Source organism: Copadichromis virginalis, linkage group LG3 (genome assembly GCF_057382275.1).
Source record: "Copadichromis virginalis isolate Kocher_CV1m ecotype Utaka linkage group LG3, C_Virginalis_male_GT1.1, whole genome shotgun sequence".
NCBI classification, from domain to species: Eukaryota; Metazoa; Chordata; class Actinopteri; order Cichliformes; family Cichlidae; genus Copadichromis; species Copadichromis virginalis.
The window spans coordinates 45,525,156-45,544,451 of NC_140620.1; the positions used below are offsets into that span (position 1 = coordinate 45,525,156).

Below are 19,296 nucleotides of genomic sequence, written 5' to 3' on the forward strand. Positions count from 1 at the left end.
TGTTAATGACAATGGCCACGCAAATCAATCGATCTCCGTCTCTGTCTTCCAGTCCAAGAACTCCCAGCCATGTCCATATATAGCAAAAGCCTGATCTCAGAGCCTTTCTATTTATATTCCTGTTATGCTTCCTCCTCCTGACGTCTTCACTTAGTCTTTCTTTTCTTTTTGTGTTACTTTTCGGGGGTTTTCTTTTCCTCCACATCCTCCTCCTCCTCCTCCACTGCACTTCTTCAGAATTCCCATAACCCTAGACTGCTTTTCCAGATCACACGCAGCAGTGTGACCCCATGGGAATAACATGTTTAGAGTTTTCTGCAATCTCTCCCCCACCACCACCTCCACCACCACCACCTTCTCCCAACGTCCCCATCCACATACAAGACAAAAATATGTATTTTCTGTTCATATCTGCAGTCAGAAATCCTGCAGCCGCACCTACACCCCTGTGAGTGTGTGTTTTTTTTCTTGTTTTATTTCTCCTCACCTTTACTACTGGCTTTGAAGCGATGTCGCTGGAATATAAAACAAGTGTGGGTGAAACAGATGCGAATGAGAAAATGCTGCACTGACAGGCCTGTTTGAGGAGGTCTTTAAGAAAAAACCCCCCAACTTTTTCTACCCGTTGCCCCACTTGCTTTCATTTTCACCTTTAACCCTTGAAATTCCCCCCCCCCCCCCCCCTCCCTTTCTATCTTCTTCTCCTTTTTCAGCTTTTACTCCCTTCTCTGCCTGTCTCACACTAAACTCTTACATGCTTGTTCTCACTCCTGCATTGCCCGTATTTGGGCAAAGGGGAGCCGAATGATGAACTCTACAATGAAAGTGCGTCCAGCCTCCAATCGCCCTCCGCCTCCCCCTCCCCACTCTGTCGCAATGGTTTTATAAACAGGAGAGAGGGAGAGGGAGGCAGAGAGGTAGGGGGTGGGGTATGCTAAGATGTTAAAATATATATATATATATATAAAAACATGTCTTTGTCACTCAGACAGAAATGCCGACTCAGTTTTCTGCCTTAAACCATGTTTCTTTCTTTTGTTCTGTCTCCTTGTCTCCCCAGCCAGTGGGGTTTGTCAGTTTTGACAGTCGATCAGAGGCGGAGGCTGCTAAGAATGCCTTGAACGTAAGTGTCATGCCCTCGTTGTGCTCCAGCTCAGCTCTAGTGTTTCTCATGAAATCTCATCTTTCTTTTTTTTACTGCCTTTAGTGCAAATGTATTTGAAAGCGGGGGAAAAGCGTTTTCTATCACATGAGGAAAAAGCTGAAAAGTGAAGCAGCGAAGGCAAATATATCACAGCTGCTCTAAAATAGCGTGTGTCTGAATGTTTCTGTTTGAGTAAATAAAGTCTTTTTTTTTTTTTACTTTAAGCTCTGCGAGAGATCCTGCAAGGTCAGAAGAAAATTAGCTGTTCTTCCACATAAAAATAGAAGATATTGATCTAGGGTTTAATTTTAATCTCTCGTATTTCAGAATGTGGCTCAGTAGAAAGCCTTGATGAGGCAGACTCTAACACAAAACAGAGCTCATCTTCTCACGCGGTTTTTATTCGACTCTCTTGAAACAAAGTGTAGACGGACGGTAATGAACGCCGCCTGTCTCCTACACCTTTGTTTTTCCATTGTTGTTTTTGTCTTCACCATGCACCGCCCTCCTCCGATTGCCTCTTAAGTTTTTGTTGATGTCTTTATCAAGGCAGCGGATCACTTTAACGGCCCTCCTCTTAAGTGGGACCGTGACAGCGCGAGCGGTGTGTCAGCTTTCTCAGATGTCGAGATATCGGTGCTCGTCAAAGGTAGAGCAGAGAGTTGAACAAAGGATAAAAATTATCATCTTATTATGAGCCAACAACAGCGAGACTGTTTCCGTAGAAGGGCTCAGTGGGGCTGAGAATTCAACGCTGCTCTTGTTTTTCAGGGAAAGCTACGTCCCGGGGGGTCATATGGAGATAAGCCAGATTCTGCAAACATCCATCTGCATATTGAAATATGGGCAAGACGCAGAAAACTGTGGGAGAATTTGGGGATTTGTTTCCTATCATAGTAGCTCTCTTATATTCCCTCCAAGCTGTGAGCCTCGAAAACAAAAAACTGAATTACCTCCAACAGTCAGAATCAAAGCTCTACATGGAGAAGGTGCTATAAAAAGACATTTCGAGGTAGATATTCCAACACATTTCAAGCAGAGGTGTGCTCGGGCCTCATTATTGCCATGTAGCTTATTACACCTCTGCAGCCTCTACTGGCAGAAGCCGCGAGTGCGCTGAGCCGAGGCAATCCCAGTTAATTCCCTCCCCTTCATGAGAAGAGTCATCCCTCGCTTGTTTCAGCCTTGCTTCGCCCGAGCCTGCAGGGATGAGTGCAAGTTCTCGTTTGCTGCCAAGAACTTGCACTCCTGGCTGCTTTTCTCCTCCGCTGATCTGACCTTCGTGCTTTTCTGTATCGTTTACAGGCAATCAAATGAGGTTAATTTCAGGGCGTTTATAGTTCCTGGTAAAAATGTGTCCAAGTGGAGTAAATGAATAGCAACTTTGACGATGCCACATTCCTGTTGTTTTTTTAATCCCCATATGTGGAGATGTTTGATGAAGATCTGATGGCAGGGCAGCTTTTTCCTTTGGCCTGTCGTGAGCAGTGGCATCTCAAGAATTCGCCAAAATGTTTGGCTCACTCTAAGCGGTGATGCCTGACGTATGTCAGGGTATTTGATGTCATGGTATTAAATTACACTGCATTCAGTGGGGAACAGAGTGAGGGCCTTGTGGCTTGTCTGCTTGTGTTGTAAATGACATCATGCGCCAGCCAGGTTTGTGTCATCAAGTTCTGATTTCCCATTGCATGTGTCGCTCAGAATAAGCAGCTTCAAAGGCTAAACAAATGAAAACGCTCTCGTCACGCCAAGATTTCAGCAGTAAATTGTACTGTACAAAGTGACAATTCCAGATCAAGCTAAACAACAGATAACAAGACAGGAAGTGCAGCAATGGAAACTGTACGCGTTATCTAATAAGTTCTGTGGGCTAAATTAGTCTGCTTCGTCACTACTTAAAGGCACAAGGTCAGTCGCTCCCTATTATTTATAACATCATCGCTTCACTGATGAGCAGACTTATTTATTTGGTCAGCCTCTTTAATGCACGGTTGCCAAACCAAGGTATTAGCTGTTGCATTTTTAACATCATAAAGCGTCATCATATGCTGATCATGCGCTAATTTCACTTCACTAAACCTTCCAGGAAAGCAAAAGACAGATAAGAACGTTATAAACAGCTTGTCTGTGCTTATATTTCGACTGGGAGCAGTATGTGAGGAAAAAAACATTTTAAATATGTAAACGGTCGAAATTTAAGATAAGTTGAAACCAAATGCAAGAACTGAAATATCCATGGTTCCAGTATTCTGTCTGTGCCACAACAACCTGTCTACTATTCAACAACATGCATGTAGAAGTTATAGTAGCTGTGAAAATGAACTTGATTTAATCACAACAATAAATCTGATTATATGCAGTTGTGTTGAGGAAATATTATTCCTCAACACAACTGCATATAATAATGAAAACATAATTCAAGCACCCCTGAATATCAGATATGGCAGAACTCAGATTTTGATTAATGCAGCAGTCCCCGATCTTTTCTGCGCCACGGACCAGTTTAATGTCAGACAGTAGTCAGACAGTATTTTCACGGAGCGGCCTTTGAGGTGTCGTGAATAAATACAACAGAATAAAATTATACTGCCAAGACAAAAACTTTGGTATTTTATAAATATAATAATAAACGCGAATTCACTGTGTAATTGTGTAACTTTATTAGCAGCGTCCTCCTGAAATACGCCAAAAACATTGAGAGTAACATCCTCCTCTCTGCCCCTTAATGCGCTCTGGTCGCTTTGATAACGTGTAAATATTTCTTTCAAAATAAGACACACAACTACAACACCCAGGGAAACAGAGTTAACGATAAAAACCCTGAAAACCATAAATTTCACACCGGAGACTCAACTTTTGCGACGCGGTACCAAACGACTCATGGACCGGTCCGTGGCCCGGGGGTTGGGGATGAATGACTCATGACACCTGCTTTCAGTGCTAAGACATGGATACAATCTCACGGCTAAAATGCTTCATATTTCCTTTTTAAAGACTTGTCCATATGCATTACCCCCTGTCAGTGTGCTCCCTCAGTTCTGACTCACCTGTCCTAAAAGCTTTCCACTAAACAATATTTGCGCTAACATATCTGTCTCATTAATCTCAGGGGGTACGATTTGACCCAGAGATTCCCCAGACTCTGCGGCTGGAGTTCGCCAAGGCCAACACCAAGATGGCCAAAAACAAGCTGGTTGGCACTCCCAACCCCCCTCCTTCCCAGCAGAGCCCCGGGCCACAGTTCATAAGCAGAGACCCATGTGAGTACGCCGACTGTTTACCCGCCTGTCGCTGAGTTTGTCTTACTTTTACATATTGTCCGTCTGCATTGCTACTTCCTCTGGCTGTACTGGACTGGACAGCTGTTTCCTTTTAGGATATTATTTTGTAATCGAGGTGCTTTTCTGTGCTGTTGTTGTAAATGTGCATGAAAAGGAGACTGTTGAGTCTGCTGCAGGTCCCTTTCATTGAATGCTGTTTTGTTTGCCCCTAAATTAAACATTTACGTATTTGTCCCTCTGTGAAACGTTAATTTTGTGCGGGCGTGTAATGCTGTTTGTCGTTGTGATGTGTTAACTGATGATGTTAGACTAGTGATTCATTAACAGAGCATGTTTCAGCTTTAACCGTTTACTCTAATAACTTGGACTCAAGGTCTTCAAGTACAATGTGTGTATAATAATTTGCTAATGCGACTTTCCACCTTTTTTTTTTTCTTTTTTCTTGTGGTTAAATATTTTTCCAAGAGTTAAGGATTTTGAAAGAATCAGCTATTGATAGTTTAAACATAGGCCAGCTGTGGTAGTACATTCTTCCTGTATGACCAAGCTGCTTTTATCTTAGATCGTTTTATTTTTTTATAGCCGGGGAAAGGGTGTGTGCATGAGGCCCCGGAGGAAAATGGAAGGAAACGATTAATGAAACCGTGACGTAATCACTAGGAGAGAAATTGCTGTCATTTCCTGATAAGAGATGTTTAAACCAGCCATCTTTGTGATCATGCTTGGATAAATGGTTACCAGGAGACATGGAGAGCACAGGGAATGCTCCTCGAGATTATCTGCTAATTATCCAATGAGCTGCTGTGTTTTTTTCCCTGCATTTTTAAATGCTCACCCGCTCTGTACGACTCAGCACCGTCTCCTAACTCATGCACCGATGCTCGTTTTTCACAGTCACTTTGCACTTGATTTAGCAAGTAAATCGTGATGTCTGACATTGTTTCCTCTCAACCTCTCCTAAAGTATGAAATCTAATCATGTAGTGTCAATGACCGTTCTCAGATACTGTCAAGGTTTTTGCATAATACATGTGCATTTTGAATTAATAAAATTTCCCCTTGAAATTTTTAATTTGTGAAACTAAAGGTCCTGCATTTCAGAAGCGACTAGATAATAACATTAGTGGCTGATGGACATCAGTTTTCCTGGCTAAAGCAAGGCTTTCATAGGTACTGTTGGCTTGGGATGATAAAGCAGAAACTTCATCAAGTTCAGCAACAAGCTAATACTAGCTATAGCAAATAAATACTGTATTTATTATGAACAGCTAATATTAGCTGTAGCAATTAGCTATAGCTAATAAATGCAGTATTTATTAGCTGTTAGCTTTTCTAGCTAATTGCTTGTTCACGATGCTTGAGTTAAGAGGATCATCATAGTTCTGTCTAAAACATAACTATATTTCAGAGATGAGCAGCCTCTTAACTCATGTAAATTATCCTTTTGCCTCAAGCGTCTTAACGATGTGTTTTACAATCACTGGAACCAGACTCGTTGCTATAATATGGAAACACTCGTATGTAGGAACATGTAAATGAAGTTTAGTGGTGGCTGATAGTATTGGGTTTTCTAGCTGCCTCTGATAGCCTTGAGCATTTTAAGCAATGCTGGGTTAGACATGTAGGTAGTAAAGCTAACAGCTAATTGCTGTTAGCTTTTAGCTTTCCTCAAAGCTAACGTTAGCTTTGACGAGAGAAACATTTTTTCTATTACGGAAAAATGAATGGATCATTCTTACTCCAGCCTGAAGCAAACCACAAAAACACTCAAAGTTATGTAGACAGTCTCTGTCTCGTGACAGTAGTTAAGCTGCAAGTTTAGAAAATAAATCTTTCTCGGCTGTATTGACATGAAATAAACACAGATGTTACTAATGTCAGTAATGAGGGCATTGTTCTGTTTATGTACGCAGCCTTAATTACAGTGAGTAGTAACACCTGTGTTTCTTCAGGAGGTATTAATCAAAAAGAGAAAATAAAATCATTTTGTGAAAAGCCTGACCACCTCATCATAATTAGATCATGAACAAAAAAGTAAACTATTATTCTCATGTATTTTGAGGTTATTCGATGCCTGAATGATGCTTAAACACAAAAGCTTTATGTAGCCTTTAACAGCAGCCTTTAACATACAATATTGTAGATATATGTAATGTGATTGCAGTTACGATTATTGTAACAGTATTTACCAACCATATTACATCAAAGTACCCACTGTGAAGAAGGTCTGTTGTGTAGAACGGCATTTGGGCTAGTTTTATTTGGGTAGTTATTTTAAAACTTATCTAAATGAACTCAAATTTCAGAAGTTTTACTCCTACCTCTAAAAAAACCCTTTTTTTGAGTATCTCTGTCTGTCTCCCAGTCTCTGGTTTAAACAAGAGGAAGCGACTTCAGACAACTGACATTCCCCCAGCACCCACCTTCACAATCACCACCATCACCGCCACCTCCACCCTGTCTCTCTAGCCACCCCACCCATCCACTTGCCACTCTCCTCACTCCACTCCTCCTCTTCTTCTTTCCACAGATGAGCTCACAGTGCCTGCTCTCTATCCCAGCAGCCCAGACGTGTGGGCCTCATACCCGCTGTACCCGGCGGAGCTGTCGCCGGCCCTTCCACCCGCTTTCACCTACCCCTCCTCGCTCCACGCTCAGGTAAACCCACCTCCCCTCCCCCACCGCCACCGCCGCCTCAGTCACCTAGCCCACCTCACAAAGACCTGCTGCCGTCAGCCCTGTTATCACTCTCTGCTTCATCCCACAGGTGCACCTCAGAGCACACATGACCCATTGTCACTGTTAAACACAGTCATGTTTAAATCAAATGTCTATCTATTTTTGGGGCTGGGGAGTTATTTTCCTTACAGACAAGGAAATGTATACCCAGCATCACTCAGTTTCATCAGTGTAAACAAGCTGCTTCTCTATAAAAGCATCTAAATACACATTTTCTTTGGCTGCAGGTTTTCATGTTGACTTTTATTGAAACACTTTCAAGTGCAAACATATATATAACTATTGCCGCTGATACTGATCAGTCATGTTCATCTGCTGCACCAGTAGCACAGTGAAGGCAGAATTTTGGTATAATTTAATTGTTACATTGGTGCTGAAATTAGTGAGTTTATAAATAATTGAATTGTCAGTCCATTTTCACCAACCCTTCTCAGCGGAGCTGTTACCCGATCCCAGCACCTTCCAGAAATCGAAGTAAACTTAGCTGTTCACCTCACTCTCAAACTGCATGTCACATAATGGAGCCTGTGGTTTGGGCTGAGTTTTAGGAGGTCCAAGCAGGAAAAATAACTCTTCCACAAATTCCAAATGATACTTTTTTAAATCAGTAAAAAATAAATTCCTCAAACTGAAACTGATTTGTCCTGTTTTGCTTTTTATTTTAGACTAAAATCCTGAATGTATCCATGCATGGATACATTTACATCCACATATAATTTAGAATCACCACTTAACCCACTGTGTAAGTCTTTGGACTGTGTGACAACCTCCACACAGAAAGTACATGCAAACTCCACACAGAGAGGTCACAGCTGGCTTCAAATTAGACACCTTCTTGCAATGAGATGACAGTGATACCATTGCACCACCAGGTAGTATGAAATAAAGAATTCAACACCAAGATAATGTTAAAAATGGCATCACAGGACACAGTTTTCAGATCTTGTAGCTGCTTAATCTGCACAGCTAAAATCTGCAGCTGTACAAAGGGTTTGGATCATTTTACCTCCATCTACCTCATTAATTATAGCAAATCCTTCTTTTCCAACCAGCCATGATCCAGTTTATTGAGGTCTTCTAATCTGCGCAGCTCTGCTGTGAGTTCATGTTAAAGTTCATTATCGATCTCTTGAAATTCTTCTCATGAAGAGCGTTTGATGCAGGCAGGCCCTCATGCAGTCTTAATGCCACGCATACAGTATGTACGGTTTTGAATGCAAGCTCTCACTGCTCACTTTGCAGTGTTTCAAACTCAATGTGTTATACAGTCATGTGGTGTTGCTTTTCTCTGCTCGAGGGAAAATTGAGCATTTCCACTTATAATATAGATACTAAGGTTATTTAAGTATAAAGGCCTCCGGGCGAAAACACTAGCTGAAGCTCAGATGATGTCAGCATTTGAAATGAATGCAAGAATCTGCCTAGCTGGCATTTTCCCACATGCATCGAGTATATTCACACCAGCGGCAGCTGATAACTGAAAAAACGAGGACGGACGAGAAAATCAATTCATGTTATGTTATAATAGTTAGTATATTTCCATTTTCTCGTGGTGAAGCAGTAAAACAGTGCCTGTGCTCTGGATGGGAATGATGTATGTATTCTTTGAAGCCTGCCAGCTTTGGTCATTTTGAAGAAACTGGCCCTTTAAATGGACCAGAGGGACAGACAGCAGTGCGCATTTCTGTGAAGCCCACAATAATAATACACCAAAATAATTAGTTAACTAATTACCAGCCTACATATTGCCATGTTTTCATAGTTACTGATGTTTAGAGCGGTCAAACTTGTGCACATTAGTGATACCGTGATCACTACCGCAGATACCGACCTTGAGCTAAACGGGAAAACTGGAAAAATAATAAGTACGACAAGAAAGATGTTTTTGATTTTAGTGAGTCAGTTTATTCCAAACCATTTAAGCAATGAGGGCTAAAGCTGTGCCATCACTGCAGAGCTCTCTACCCTTTGCCCAACGGGATCCAGTCACTCCAGTCCAAATCTATTTCCTATGCTAGTCCTTCATGGTTGCCTTAATGTTACCACTGGCTAGTGCAAGTAGCTAGCTACTGCTTGATTTTTAAAAAGAGAAATGAAATGGGGAAAATTCTATATGTCCTGCACTTTTTTCAAAAGACCCAAATCAAATGTCACGAAGTTAATCACGTTTGTACAATATAGTGGAAGAGATCTGACGAGTGGAAGAACACAGTGTCAGTGTTTTACTGTGGATGTTCTGGCTGAGGTTGTCCTCCTTTAGAGCATCATGCTACGTGTTCTGCTCACTAACAGAGTAGTAGGAACGAAGCCAAAGTGTATTAAATTAATGGAAGAGGTCCCGCCCTGAGGACGTCAGACTCAGTGGCGAACTGAGGCTATAATTCAGGCTGGGACATCATCTCTCAGACTACTCTGTACATGCAAACCATCAGACTGCTAATTCTGCTGCCTTACCCTGGCTGCTGTTTAAGGAAAAACAATATGTGGCTATCAGAAATCACATCTAGCCAAAAGAATTCTCTTTAATCTTATTATTGTGATGTTTAATGAGATTTCGAAAATAAATAAAGAAAACTACTTATGTCAATTAATTAAATGTTTTAATTGCAAGTAAATTACAGCTGAAATATGAGTGTAATGAGTGGAGATAATCAATAACCACAACAGTAAAGACGCTAGACGAAAATAACAATGAGTAGGATATTATGAGTAAGAACGAGCCATTGTAATACTTTTTAAACACAGAGGGAGATACTCTATTCAAACAATTTTAAAACTGAGGCATCAAACAAAAGTACAAAAAAACTTCACACACATTCACTGAGACTGATCTTGAGCTACAGCAGTGTAGCTTCTGCTCCCAGCTGGCAGCATTAGCCACTTTTAGCTGCATCACTATTTTTTTATTCAATTCAATTCAGTATTATTTATATAGTGCCAAATCACAACAACAGTCACTCCAAGGCACTTTATATTGTAAACACAATAAAACAGAGAAAACCACAACAATCGGCTGACTCCCTTTGAGCAAGCACTTGGCAACAGTGGGAAGGAAAAACTCCCTTTTAACAGGAAGAAACCTTTGGCAGAACCAGCTTGCAGAGAGCGACAGAAACTGCGAATACTCATTTAAATGCATCTTTTTTGTGTGCATCTGCTTACCTGAGATGGCACACATCGAGTCGTATATTCATGTCAGGCCAGTTGACTGACCCCAACGACCCCACACTGACTGACCCTCTGCCTCTTCCCTGCAGATCTCACTTTTGAGACGATCTGTATTTGTATAATTTTAAATACTATGATCTCCCTCTTGTCTCTCAAAAGAAACAGAGGGCGAGCAGTCTCCTCTGCGGCCACGACTGAGCCGCCCTTCACGCACACATTCTGACACGTGCAAAGTGATCGTTGCCGTGTGATGTTGCGAGATGGTCAATCTACTTTCTGTTAACATGAGCTCACCTTTTAGGCTCCACAGTTTTATGTTAATATGTGATTATGTGTGTTTAGATTCGTTGGCTCCCGCCTGCAGATGGAACTCCTCAGGGATGGAAGTCCAGGCAGTTCTGCTGAAGTATGTGTGAGTAACAGCACACACATGCACACACACAAACACACACTCACACACTCGTACGCACACATAGCTCCCTGCCCTGCTGCGTCAAAGAAGTGTACATACTCTGGTGTGAAACCTCTTTTGTAAATGTTATGACACTTTGCATAAACAGGAGTAGAGTTATCTTAAACACATGCCAGGAATATCACGGGGTGTTACTTCACGCGTGTTTACCTCTTTTGGCCCTCAAACCTCACAAAACGTCCATCCTGCTAACTGCCAAACTAACCGGCTAATTAGTCACGTTTCCTCTAGTAGACGTCAAAAACATATATGCTAATTGCTAACAAAAGTACAGCCTGTGGTTCGATGAAACCACACACGCTCCTCACACATGATCATAGGAGATGAAAGGTGCGATCTAAAGGGGAACTCCATTATTTTCCCCACTCTGGTCACAAGGTACAGAGGGTCGACTTTTCCCATTGATGTTATGGTTGATCTCAGGCATCAAAAGCAGCAAGTCAAACAGAATATACAATGAGTGCCAATGCCAACGTTTAATAAATCAGACCGAGAAGAGGTTTGCAAATATGACTAAAATGCTAATGCTAGCTGCTTTGAAAGGCAACACAGCTGCAGGGAAAGTCACTCAGTTCTTTCACTACTCGCACTACAGTTTTGAGACATTTAACCTGGCTATTTCTGTTCTGTGCTGCTTTTTACATCAGCTCTACTCCAGCCAAAGTTCAGAAGAAAATTTACAAGATTTAAACCGTTAATTTGAAAAGTAAAGTCAAGTGCTCAAATTGTCTCGACCAAAGCTGCTAAGCTATTTTTTCTAAGCTATTTCAAAGTTGTCCATTCACAGTGGGAATAAAGCTCTGAAAACCTTAAAATGCATTGACAGACGAATCCTTTAAAACTTTAAAGTAAAGCCCCTACAATAATATAAAGGAAATCCCAAAAATCAGACAACCCCTACGAGGAAGCGCTTTGGTGACAGTGGAGATGAAAAACTCTTTTTTTTAGCAGGAAGAAATCTTTTTTTTCTTCCCCTGGTCACTGCAGATGGCTGCACCTCCCTGAGCCAGGTTCTGCTGGAGACTTCTTCCTGTTATAAAGGAGTTTATCCTTCCCACTGTTGCCAAAGTGCTTGTTCATAGGTGGTCATATGATTGTTGGAGTTCTCTGTTTTCTCTGCATCAGTAGTATCTTTACCTTAAAATATAAAGCACCTTGATTTGGCACTACATAAATAACACTGAATTGAGTTGAACTGGTCTCTGTCTTTGAAGCAGCCACACAGTTGGATTTTGTTTGTGTTTCATCCTTAGTTAATGAGGATCAATTTTTTTACAATTTCAGGACAAGCATCAGGTTTCTGCAGTGAAATAGTTCTAAGATATGATTACATGTGCTCAGTCGTTTTTCTATGGAGGATCAGAGGAAATTAGACCTGCCTAGCGGAAAGACGGCTGATATTTATTATACTTGTGTGTGAGGGAAAGTTTATTATTATGCACCCGCTCTTGCATTGCTATAATAAACACGGAATATTGTTGTGTAATGTTGTTAGTTATATAGCACAGATATTAGGTGCTGTTTGTCATTTTGTCAAACCCTGGCAGGATGAAATACATTTTTTAATTTAAAACCCTGTTTTTGGCATTTCTGCATTCTGACAAAGTGCACAGTGGAGAAGCATAAAAAAGATGGGGCCGAGGGAGACGGAGGACGTGATCCAAAAGGTCGTAAATGGGAAATATTCACCCAGAACCACTGAGGTACCTGGGTACTGCTGGAAGGGCCGTTTTTATGAATCTTTATTAGAAACTGATCAGCGTGGGATCTTTATTTCAAATAAATTACAGATGACTTAATTTTAGTGGAGCGGCAGACGGTACACAGGGCCGATGGCTTCTAATAAGTGCTTTGATAAGTACATGAGTCAGCTATAACCACGCATGAGCAATGCAGCACGTGTGCTTTGCTTGGGGGTTCAGACAAACTGAACGCTGTTGTGCTTGCAGAAAAACAAAACCACAAAGCAAAACAAATCCCCTGCTAGTCTGTGTATCTCTGTTGGCTCTGACTCTGTGTGTGTGCATGTGGCGCCAGTCGCACTGTCACCAGTACCCTCCCTTCAGTCTCAGGACAGGAAGAAACATGTTGCCCCAACCCCACAGGGAGTCAGCAGGGAGTGGGTGGGTGGTGGTGGAGGTGCTAGTGTGGAGCCTAACATTCATCAAGCTGTTGATTGGTGCTACTCCTCCATCACCTCCTTCGAAGCCTACATCATAGCTTACATGTCCGTTTCTTGACATGTAAACATGCTGTGTGAGGAAAACGAGCCATTTGAGTAATTTGGATGTTTCTATGACTCCTTCTCTGCCTGCGGTGGGTGGGGGGTGGGTGGGGTGTACAAAAGAGGAAGGAGGGAGGGGCTTGGAGGAAATAATTACTTCTCTATCAAACCAGAAGGAAGTCGTTTGGCTGGTCAGGCTGCCCCAGTGGATATTAGGCCCTGAGTGAAACAACAACGACCCCACATCCGGCTCACGGTGGAGGGCAAAGTGCAGCCGAGACATCCAGTCAGAATATTGTTATAATTACAGGTGACTGGTGCAGGAGCACACAAATTATGCAGTGTGCAGCATTACTACATGTTCAAACATAAAGCTTCAGACAGACGAGCACACACGGTATGCAAACAAAAGAAAAGCTTCGGTTCATCAACATTACAGAAGACAGCTCACGCTTACTTGCATCTATTCACGCCGATACTTTTTTGATTTACTTGCCTCGGCTTTAAGGGGATTTGTTTTTGTTTCTTTCACTCCAATTATATTGCTTCCAATATTGCCTGAATGCTTCTAAATAAACACTTTAACATCCTCCTAGAATCACTAAACACAAATTTTTACGTGGGACCTCTAAAGGTTTCTTTCCCTCGATCCTCAATCTGGTTTCTAGAAAGACAAGCTTTCCTAAACACAATCCTAAACCATAGGTGGGGAAGCAAGAATATATATTATATACAGGTGTATTGTAGCATAATGCAAGCTACAGTATTAATTAAAATGATAGAAGAGATGGTTTTACAGTGGACAAAAGCAGTCTCATAAATAAATCTATTAAGAGTAGCTTATGTTACACATGTGCTACTTGTGTTCAAAGTAGAGCTGCAGGGATATTACTGATGCTCTAAAACACATCTCCCCAGTAACCATGTTGCCATAGTAAAACTGAATGACACTTATGTAGCTCAGTGTCTGCCTTGTTGAGTTAACCTTACTACTGAAGGCTGCCCCTGACATTTTGCATCTTAGCAAACAAACAGTTAATCCATACAAGTGTCTTTAGGCCTTCGTCGCATTTCAAATAAATGCAGTCGACTTGCACTCGATGTCTCGAAGCTGGCTGTGATGAGGGTATAACTGATTTGTGCAATGTAATCTGCTGGGCAGAATACTTGTGAAATATTTTTAGCTGCATGACTACAAGAATAAACTTGAACAGAGGTTAGGGAAAGAAGGCGTCTGTGTTGCACCACTGTTGTGCAATCTGTCTGATATTGTCTTTACAAAAACAGCAGAAAGGACAAGATTTGTGAATTTGTTGCTAAAGCTAACTGGGTAAACTTGAGAGATGCACGCTCACAAAAGCCCGCAGCTCTGCGGTTCAGAGAGGCCTGTGGTCGGTCGCTACTTGTCGACGAACGGAGACCACTCACTGTCTGAGTATGCGACTTAGGAAGCGTAACTGCAGGCCTGAATGTGCATGTGTGAACAGCTGGAAGTGAGGTAGCATTCAGGCGTGACTGGTAATGAGTTGTCCCAATCACCTGGCTTCCTGCCTCTCTAGGAAAGTGCTGTTTAACAAAACAACAACTTTATTTACAGCACCTCATGCAAGTTTAAGCAGCTACTGGTTTTTATTAGAGGCTTTAAGTTTTTGTTCTTGTGATCCCCCCAGGAGGCTTTGTCTGGTCAGTCGTCTGGCTGTTTGAGAACCTGAACTATATTTGACATTCGTGCTCTGGTCTTAGGTTCCAAAGACAACCTAATAGTGGACATTAATGCCCAGTGAACTGGAGGGAAAGGTAATCCGGATTTTCCATCTGACAAGACATGGTGAGGAAGTGTAGGGGGGGTGTAAAACCCCTATCATGCATGCCTGTGTGTGACCCTGAAAGAGACAAATGTGCGTGTGTATGCAGCCTGGCTGCCTGCCTTCAGGAGCTTTTTTGGCCAATAGCCTGACAAAACCCATGGTTCCTGCACAATGTTGCACTAACTCCCACTGGAGGAGAGCTGAGGGCCAGCTGGGGCCCTTTCTAATAAGGAAGTGGGACTTTATTCTTCCACCCCCTGCTGACAGATGCACACACGCACACACACAAACACACACAGTGTATAGTACAGTGTAGCTGCACTGTGGCACCAGCTTGTAGGAGCTGGATACATGTCAGCAGCTGCATTCATCACCACCCAGCTCCAGCAGTTATTGCTGGTATGTGAGAAACACAGCCAGGGCCTAAAGGCTTTTCCCCGGATTAAAGGGGTTTCAGACGGCGATCTTTTTCATGGCCACGCTGCGCAGGTAGAGATCTTAAAGGACCACATGGGTGTGTTTGAAGTTTTAGCTCGATATTAGATATATTTTACAGTTTTTTGTTGTTGCTGTTGCTTTTTCATCATTTTTTCACAAAAACTGACATCAAGCCTGAGTTCATTTTGTAAACTGTAGATTTTTTTGACCCCTTTAAAGGCAGATTAGGAATCCGAGGGACATTTTTGGGAGGTTTTTTTCATCTGAAACCCAAAGTTTACAAAGACATGTTGAAAGAGAAATTTTACAGACATAAAAAGAAAGAACAAAAAGGTCCTCTCTTCTTCATTTGCAGCACCGTGTCAGTGATAACACCGGGACGAACATTTGCGACACGAAACCTGGTTGAAAATTTTGGAAAAAAAAGGAAACAACCCACACATTCACGAGAAACCGAGTCACCTCCCACACTCAGAACTGCTTGTTTACTTATCTCACATCATGCGCCCAGGCCGAGTTATTGGATGTAACACATTAAGCCGACAAATCACTAAACCTTTCCCTAATCCGCACAGACATGTTCAATGATCAACCCAATCTTTAACCTTGGTGTCTCAGCCAGAACAAATAGGGTGCTCTGGAAGTATGCGTCGCATCAGTTTAGCCAAGCGGCTGTATAACGCATCGATTGCCTCATCCCTGATTGAACACGCAATGGGGCATTAGCTAGGCCAGCCATCCCCCTTCAAAAACGCACTGTTCTCTGAACAGTCTATCCAGCTCCTTCTTTCTCTTAAGGTCATATTTGGATTAGTAATTGTTTATTGTTCCACCGAGTCCCCCCAAACTCAAATTCCTATTTTTGGTGATCCATCTGGTGTGGGAGCTTGCATGGTTGACCTTTCTCTTTGAAGTGTGGAGGTTGGGGGTTTGTGGAAGATCATGTCAGGCAGACATCCTGTGACAATGCAAAACTTTGAGCTTGAAAGACTTCTGAATGGACATGATATTACAATAATAGTTCACAAATAAAACTGTGTAATACACGTCCTGACAAAACTGCTGGACAATGGGCTTCTGTATGTGGCTCGAGTCTTGACTTAAGATGTCTTCTGCTGCTTGGTTTCGTCTCTTTTGAGCTACTGATTTTAAAGAAACAAGATACACTATTGATTTTTCCTCTGTAACAAAGAAATTAGTTACACTGCTGCTTAGATCACTGTCGTGTTACTCCACAACATTGCCTAGGATACATTTCCACATAAGTGCCAGGTTATGACACAGCATTAAGCCTTTCATGTGCACACATACCGGCATAAATTTAATGTGTAGAGCAGACATATGATAGTGGGGTTTTTTTGTGTTGTTATTTTAGCGTCAACACAGGAAAACCAGCCAGAAAGGATGTTACACAGAAGTCACTATAGTAGTATAACATAGGCAAGATTTCCTTTACTATGTCTGAACCAGTGCATATCTCTGTATTTGTTTAAAATCAGTCTTTCAGATTGATATACATATATAAGTCTTGAGTCACCCCTCACTTCTTTATATTTTGCCAGGATAATTGAAAACAGGCACAGAAATTTGCACAAATACGTGCAAAAATACATGGAAATACAGTATATAAGGAAAAAACAGTGACAAGCTTGAAATTCAATAATTGGTATGACCACCTTTATTCTTCAACACAGTCTGAACTATCTTAGAAAAGCTTTTTAAAATTTTCTTTAAGTAGTCTTCAGGAATAGTTCTCCAGGCTTCTTGAAGAACATTCAAAGCTCTTCTTTAGACGTCGGCTACCCTTTGTTCTGTTTCCTATCACGATGATCCCACACTGCTTCGAGGCCAGTCCTTGACTGATACTGTGTCATTGTGTGTTTTTCCATCTAGGTATGTTTCTGTAAAAGTGTGTTTGAGGTGCTGAAAAATGAAGAAATAACTATTTTATACCCTTCAAAATTATTATCTTTGACATTTTTGTAGATTTATTTAAATAAACGAGAACAAGTTATGTAGACAAAACTCTAGTTCATCCCTTGATTTTTGTGCCTTTTCTATGTTTGATAGGTCAGTGTTACATGGATATGCAAATAAACGAAATGGTCAAGAACTGGACTAAATGAGTGAAACAGCAGCCAGTGTTCAAAGAAAAACTTTGAAATACTTTCAGAAAGCTTGGAGAACTATTGCACAAGACCACTTTAAAAATGACTAGAAAGTCTTGTTCCTCAGACGTAAAATATAGAGAAATTATGGGAGGCTCAAGACTTTTGCACCACACTGTACAATCAGCTTAATTATCGCTCTGGATCCAGGGGTCTTTTGATACCTGCTCTGTAATATTGTGTATTGTGTTGCCTTTACAGGCAATCGGAAAGAATGGATCTCGTTCCTGGGCATGGGTCCCTTTACTGTCAGAAATGATTTCCCCTTTGTGCAACAAATTCTAAGTAATGTCCACCACGTAATCACCACCATTCGAAAGTTGTTGACCTCTCTGCCATTTTTGTCTTCGCTCCATGAGGTTAGACAGTTGTGTTTATCTTTTTTCTCTCTTTTGCAAATAAATAGAGAATTTGTGTAGTGAAAGTAACAAAATCATGCGATTAACAACTTTGTAACTTTGTAAAACTGACACTAATAAGCTGCTGCGTTGCCCTTCAAACATATACCAGTGTGTTCAATGCAGCTGAACTTTGTCATACCAGTAATCGAAGAGCTTGAGAACATTTAAAAATCATACATTTTTGTTGAAATAAAACCAAAATTCACTCCTCTGAAACATCATCAAAAGGATTTATTCCAACTGTCTCCTTTTGTGTGCTCAGGTTCCTGATGTGTGATGGTGGCCGTGGCCGGCTGTGACGGGCGTTGCCGATTGCCTCTCGTGTCCTATTAGAAACCAGGAGGACCGACCTAACTCCAGCTGCTGGAGCAGCGCACCGTCGGTGAGTTCTACGTCTCGGAACGTCACAACCGTTGATCCCAACAGGCGAGGACAAAAGGTGTAGATCGCACCTCGTCGCCCGTGTAGCGGGCCCCTGCAGGGGAGAGGGGGGATTTTGAAAGTGTAGATTTGCAGGAAAAGGTGTGAAAGTCCTTTTTAAAAAAATAAAAAATACAAATTTGAGAGACAGCATCAGTCAAAAACATCCACTTGAATGAAGGAAGCAGCGCCAAATGGTACTGACACCGTGTCGACTTTCATCTGTGCATGTTTGAGATTTGCGAAATGTTTTGAACAAATACACCAGAATTTAAGCGCGAGATAGAGCGCGCGTGCATTGAATGTGGGTGTGGTCTTGGCACTGGATCGGGTGGGGATTTAAAAAAATCTGTGTGACTTTTACGGCTGTTAGTGTTTCCACGTAATCCCCGGTGTTCCCATTATACATTTGCGAACTTCAGCCTCACCCCGCTGTCGTTCTGTCTTTCTCTTTCAGGCAGCAGCAGCCTCATGGGCCTCAGGACATACTAGACCCCAGCCTCCATCACACATCGAGTCCCCCCCCCTCCCCGAAAGTCCCTCCAAATCTTTTTTATACTGTTACGTAAATTTACAGGCAGCGCTTGGCTACACCTCCTCTGACACCTCCGTGAAAGGTACCAGGCATGCACAACAAAGGCGTCCGCGCTCTTTGTTTACCGACTGACTGCATCGCCCGCCTAGCTGGTCTCTGCATCCTCTACGTGCGGGTGTAAAGCCGGCCACCTAAAAGGAGTGCAAACGTTGTTTTATGCAGCCACTTTGCAGACGCCCGGAAGTGTGGCTAAAGTGCTACTGAGTAATGTTATTATATGACTATAATTATTACTATTCTGTATATCATTCATATTAATGTTATTATGATTATGAAATTACATGTTGACGCATGACTTTGCAAAAAAAACAAAAAAAATAGAGCGTGAGAGAGAAAACAACGAAAAAACAATGCTGTACATTTTTAGATATTTTAAAGAAATACAAAAAGGTATTTTTGTAATCAAGACGATGTTTGAAACGGTTTTGTTTGGGTT

General features: G+C 41.8%; 1 protein-coding gene across 6 annotated transcripts in view; it reads left to right on the forward strand.

Moving 5' to 3' along the window:
• Positions 1 to 18,826, forward strand: part of LOC146714994 (RNA-binding protein with multiple splicing-like) — a 34,890-nt gene extending 16,064 nt beyond the window's left edge. Inside the window, exons 4-9 of one of the 6 annotated variants that reach the window (XR_014918899.1) lie at positions 1,061 to 1,123; positions 4,257 to 4,407; positions 6,958 to 7,085; positions 10,677 to 10,746; positions 18,108 to 18,227; positions 18,723 to 18,826. Coding sequence is in view for 1 of the 6 variants with exons in the window: in XM_085451348.1 (XP_085307474.1) it covers positions 1,061 to 1,123; positions 4,257 to 4,407; positions 6,958 to 7,085; positions 10,677 to 10,739 (405 nt within the window). In the remaining 5 variants the exon portion in view is untranslated. Of the gene's footprint in view, positions 1 to 1,060; positions 1,124 to 4,256; positions 4,408 to 6,957; positions 7,086 to 10,676; positions 10,747 to 17,645; positions 17,804 to 18,107; positions 18,228 to 18,722 lie in introns of those variants that run through there. The other 5 variants (XR_014918900.1, XR_014918901.1, XR_014918902.1 and 2 more) reach the window with 5 other exon arrangements.
• Positions 18,827 to 19,296: the final 470 nt, after the last annotated feature.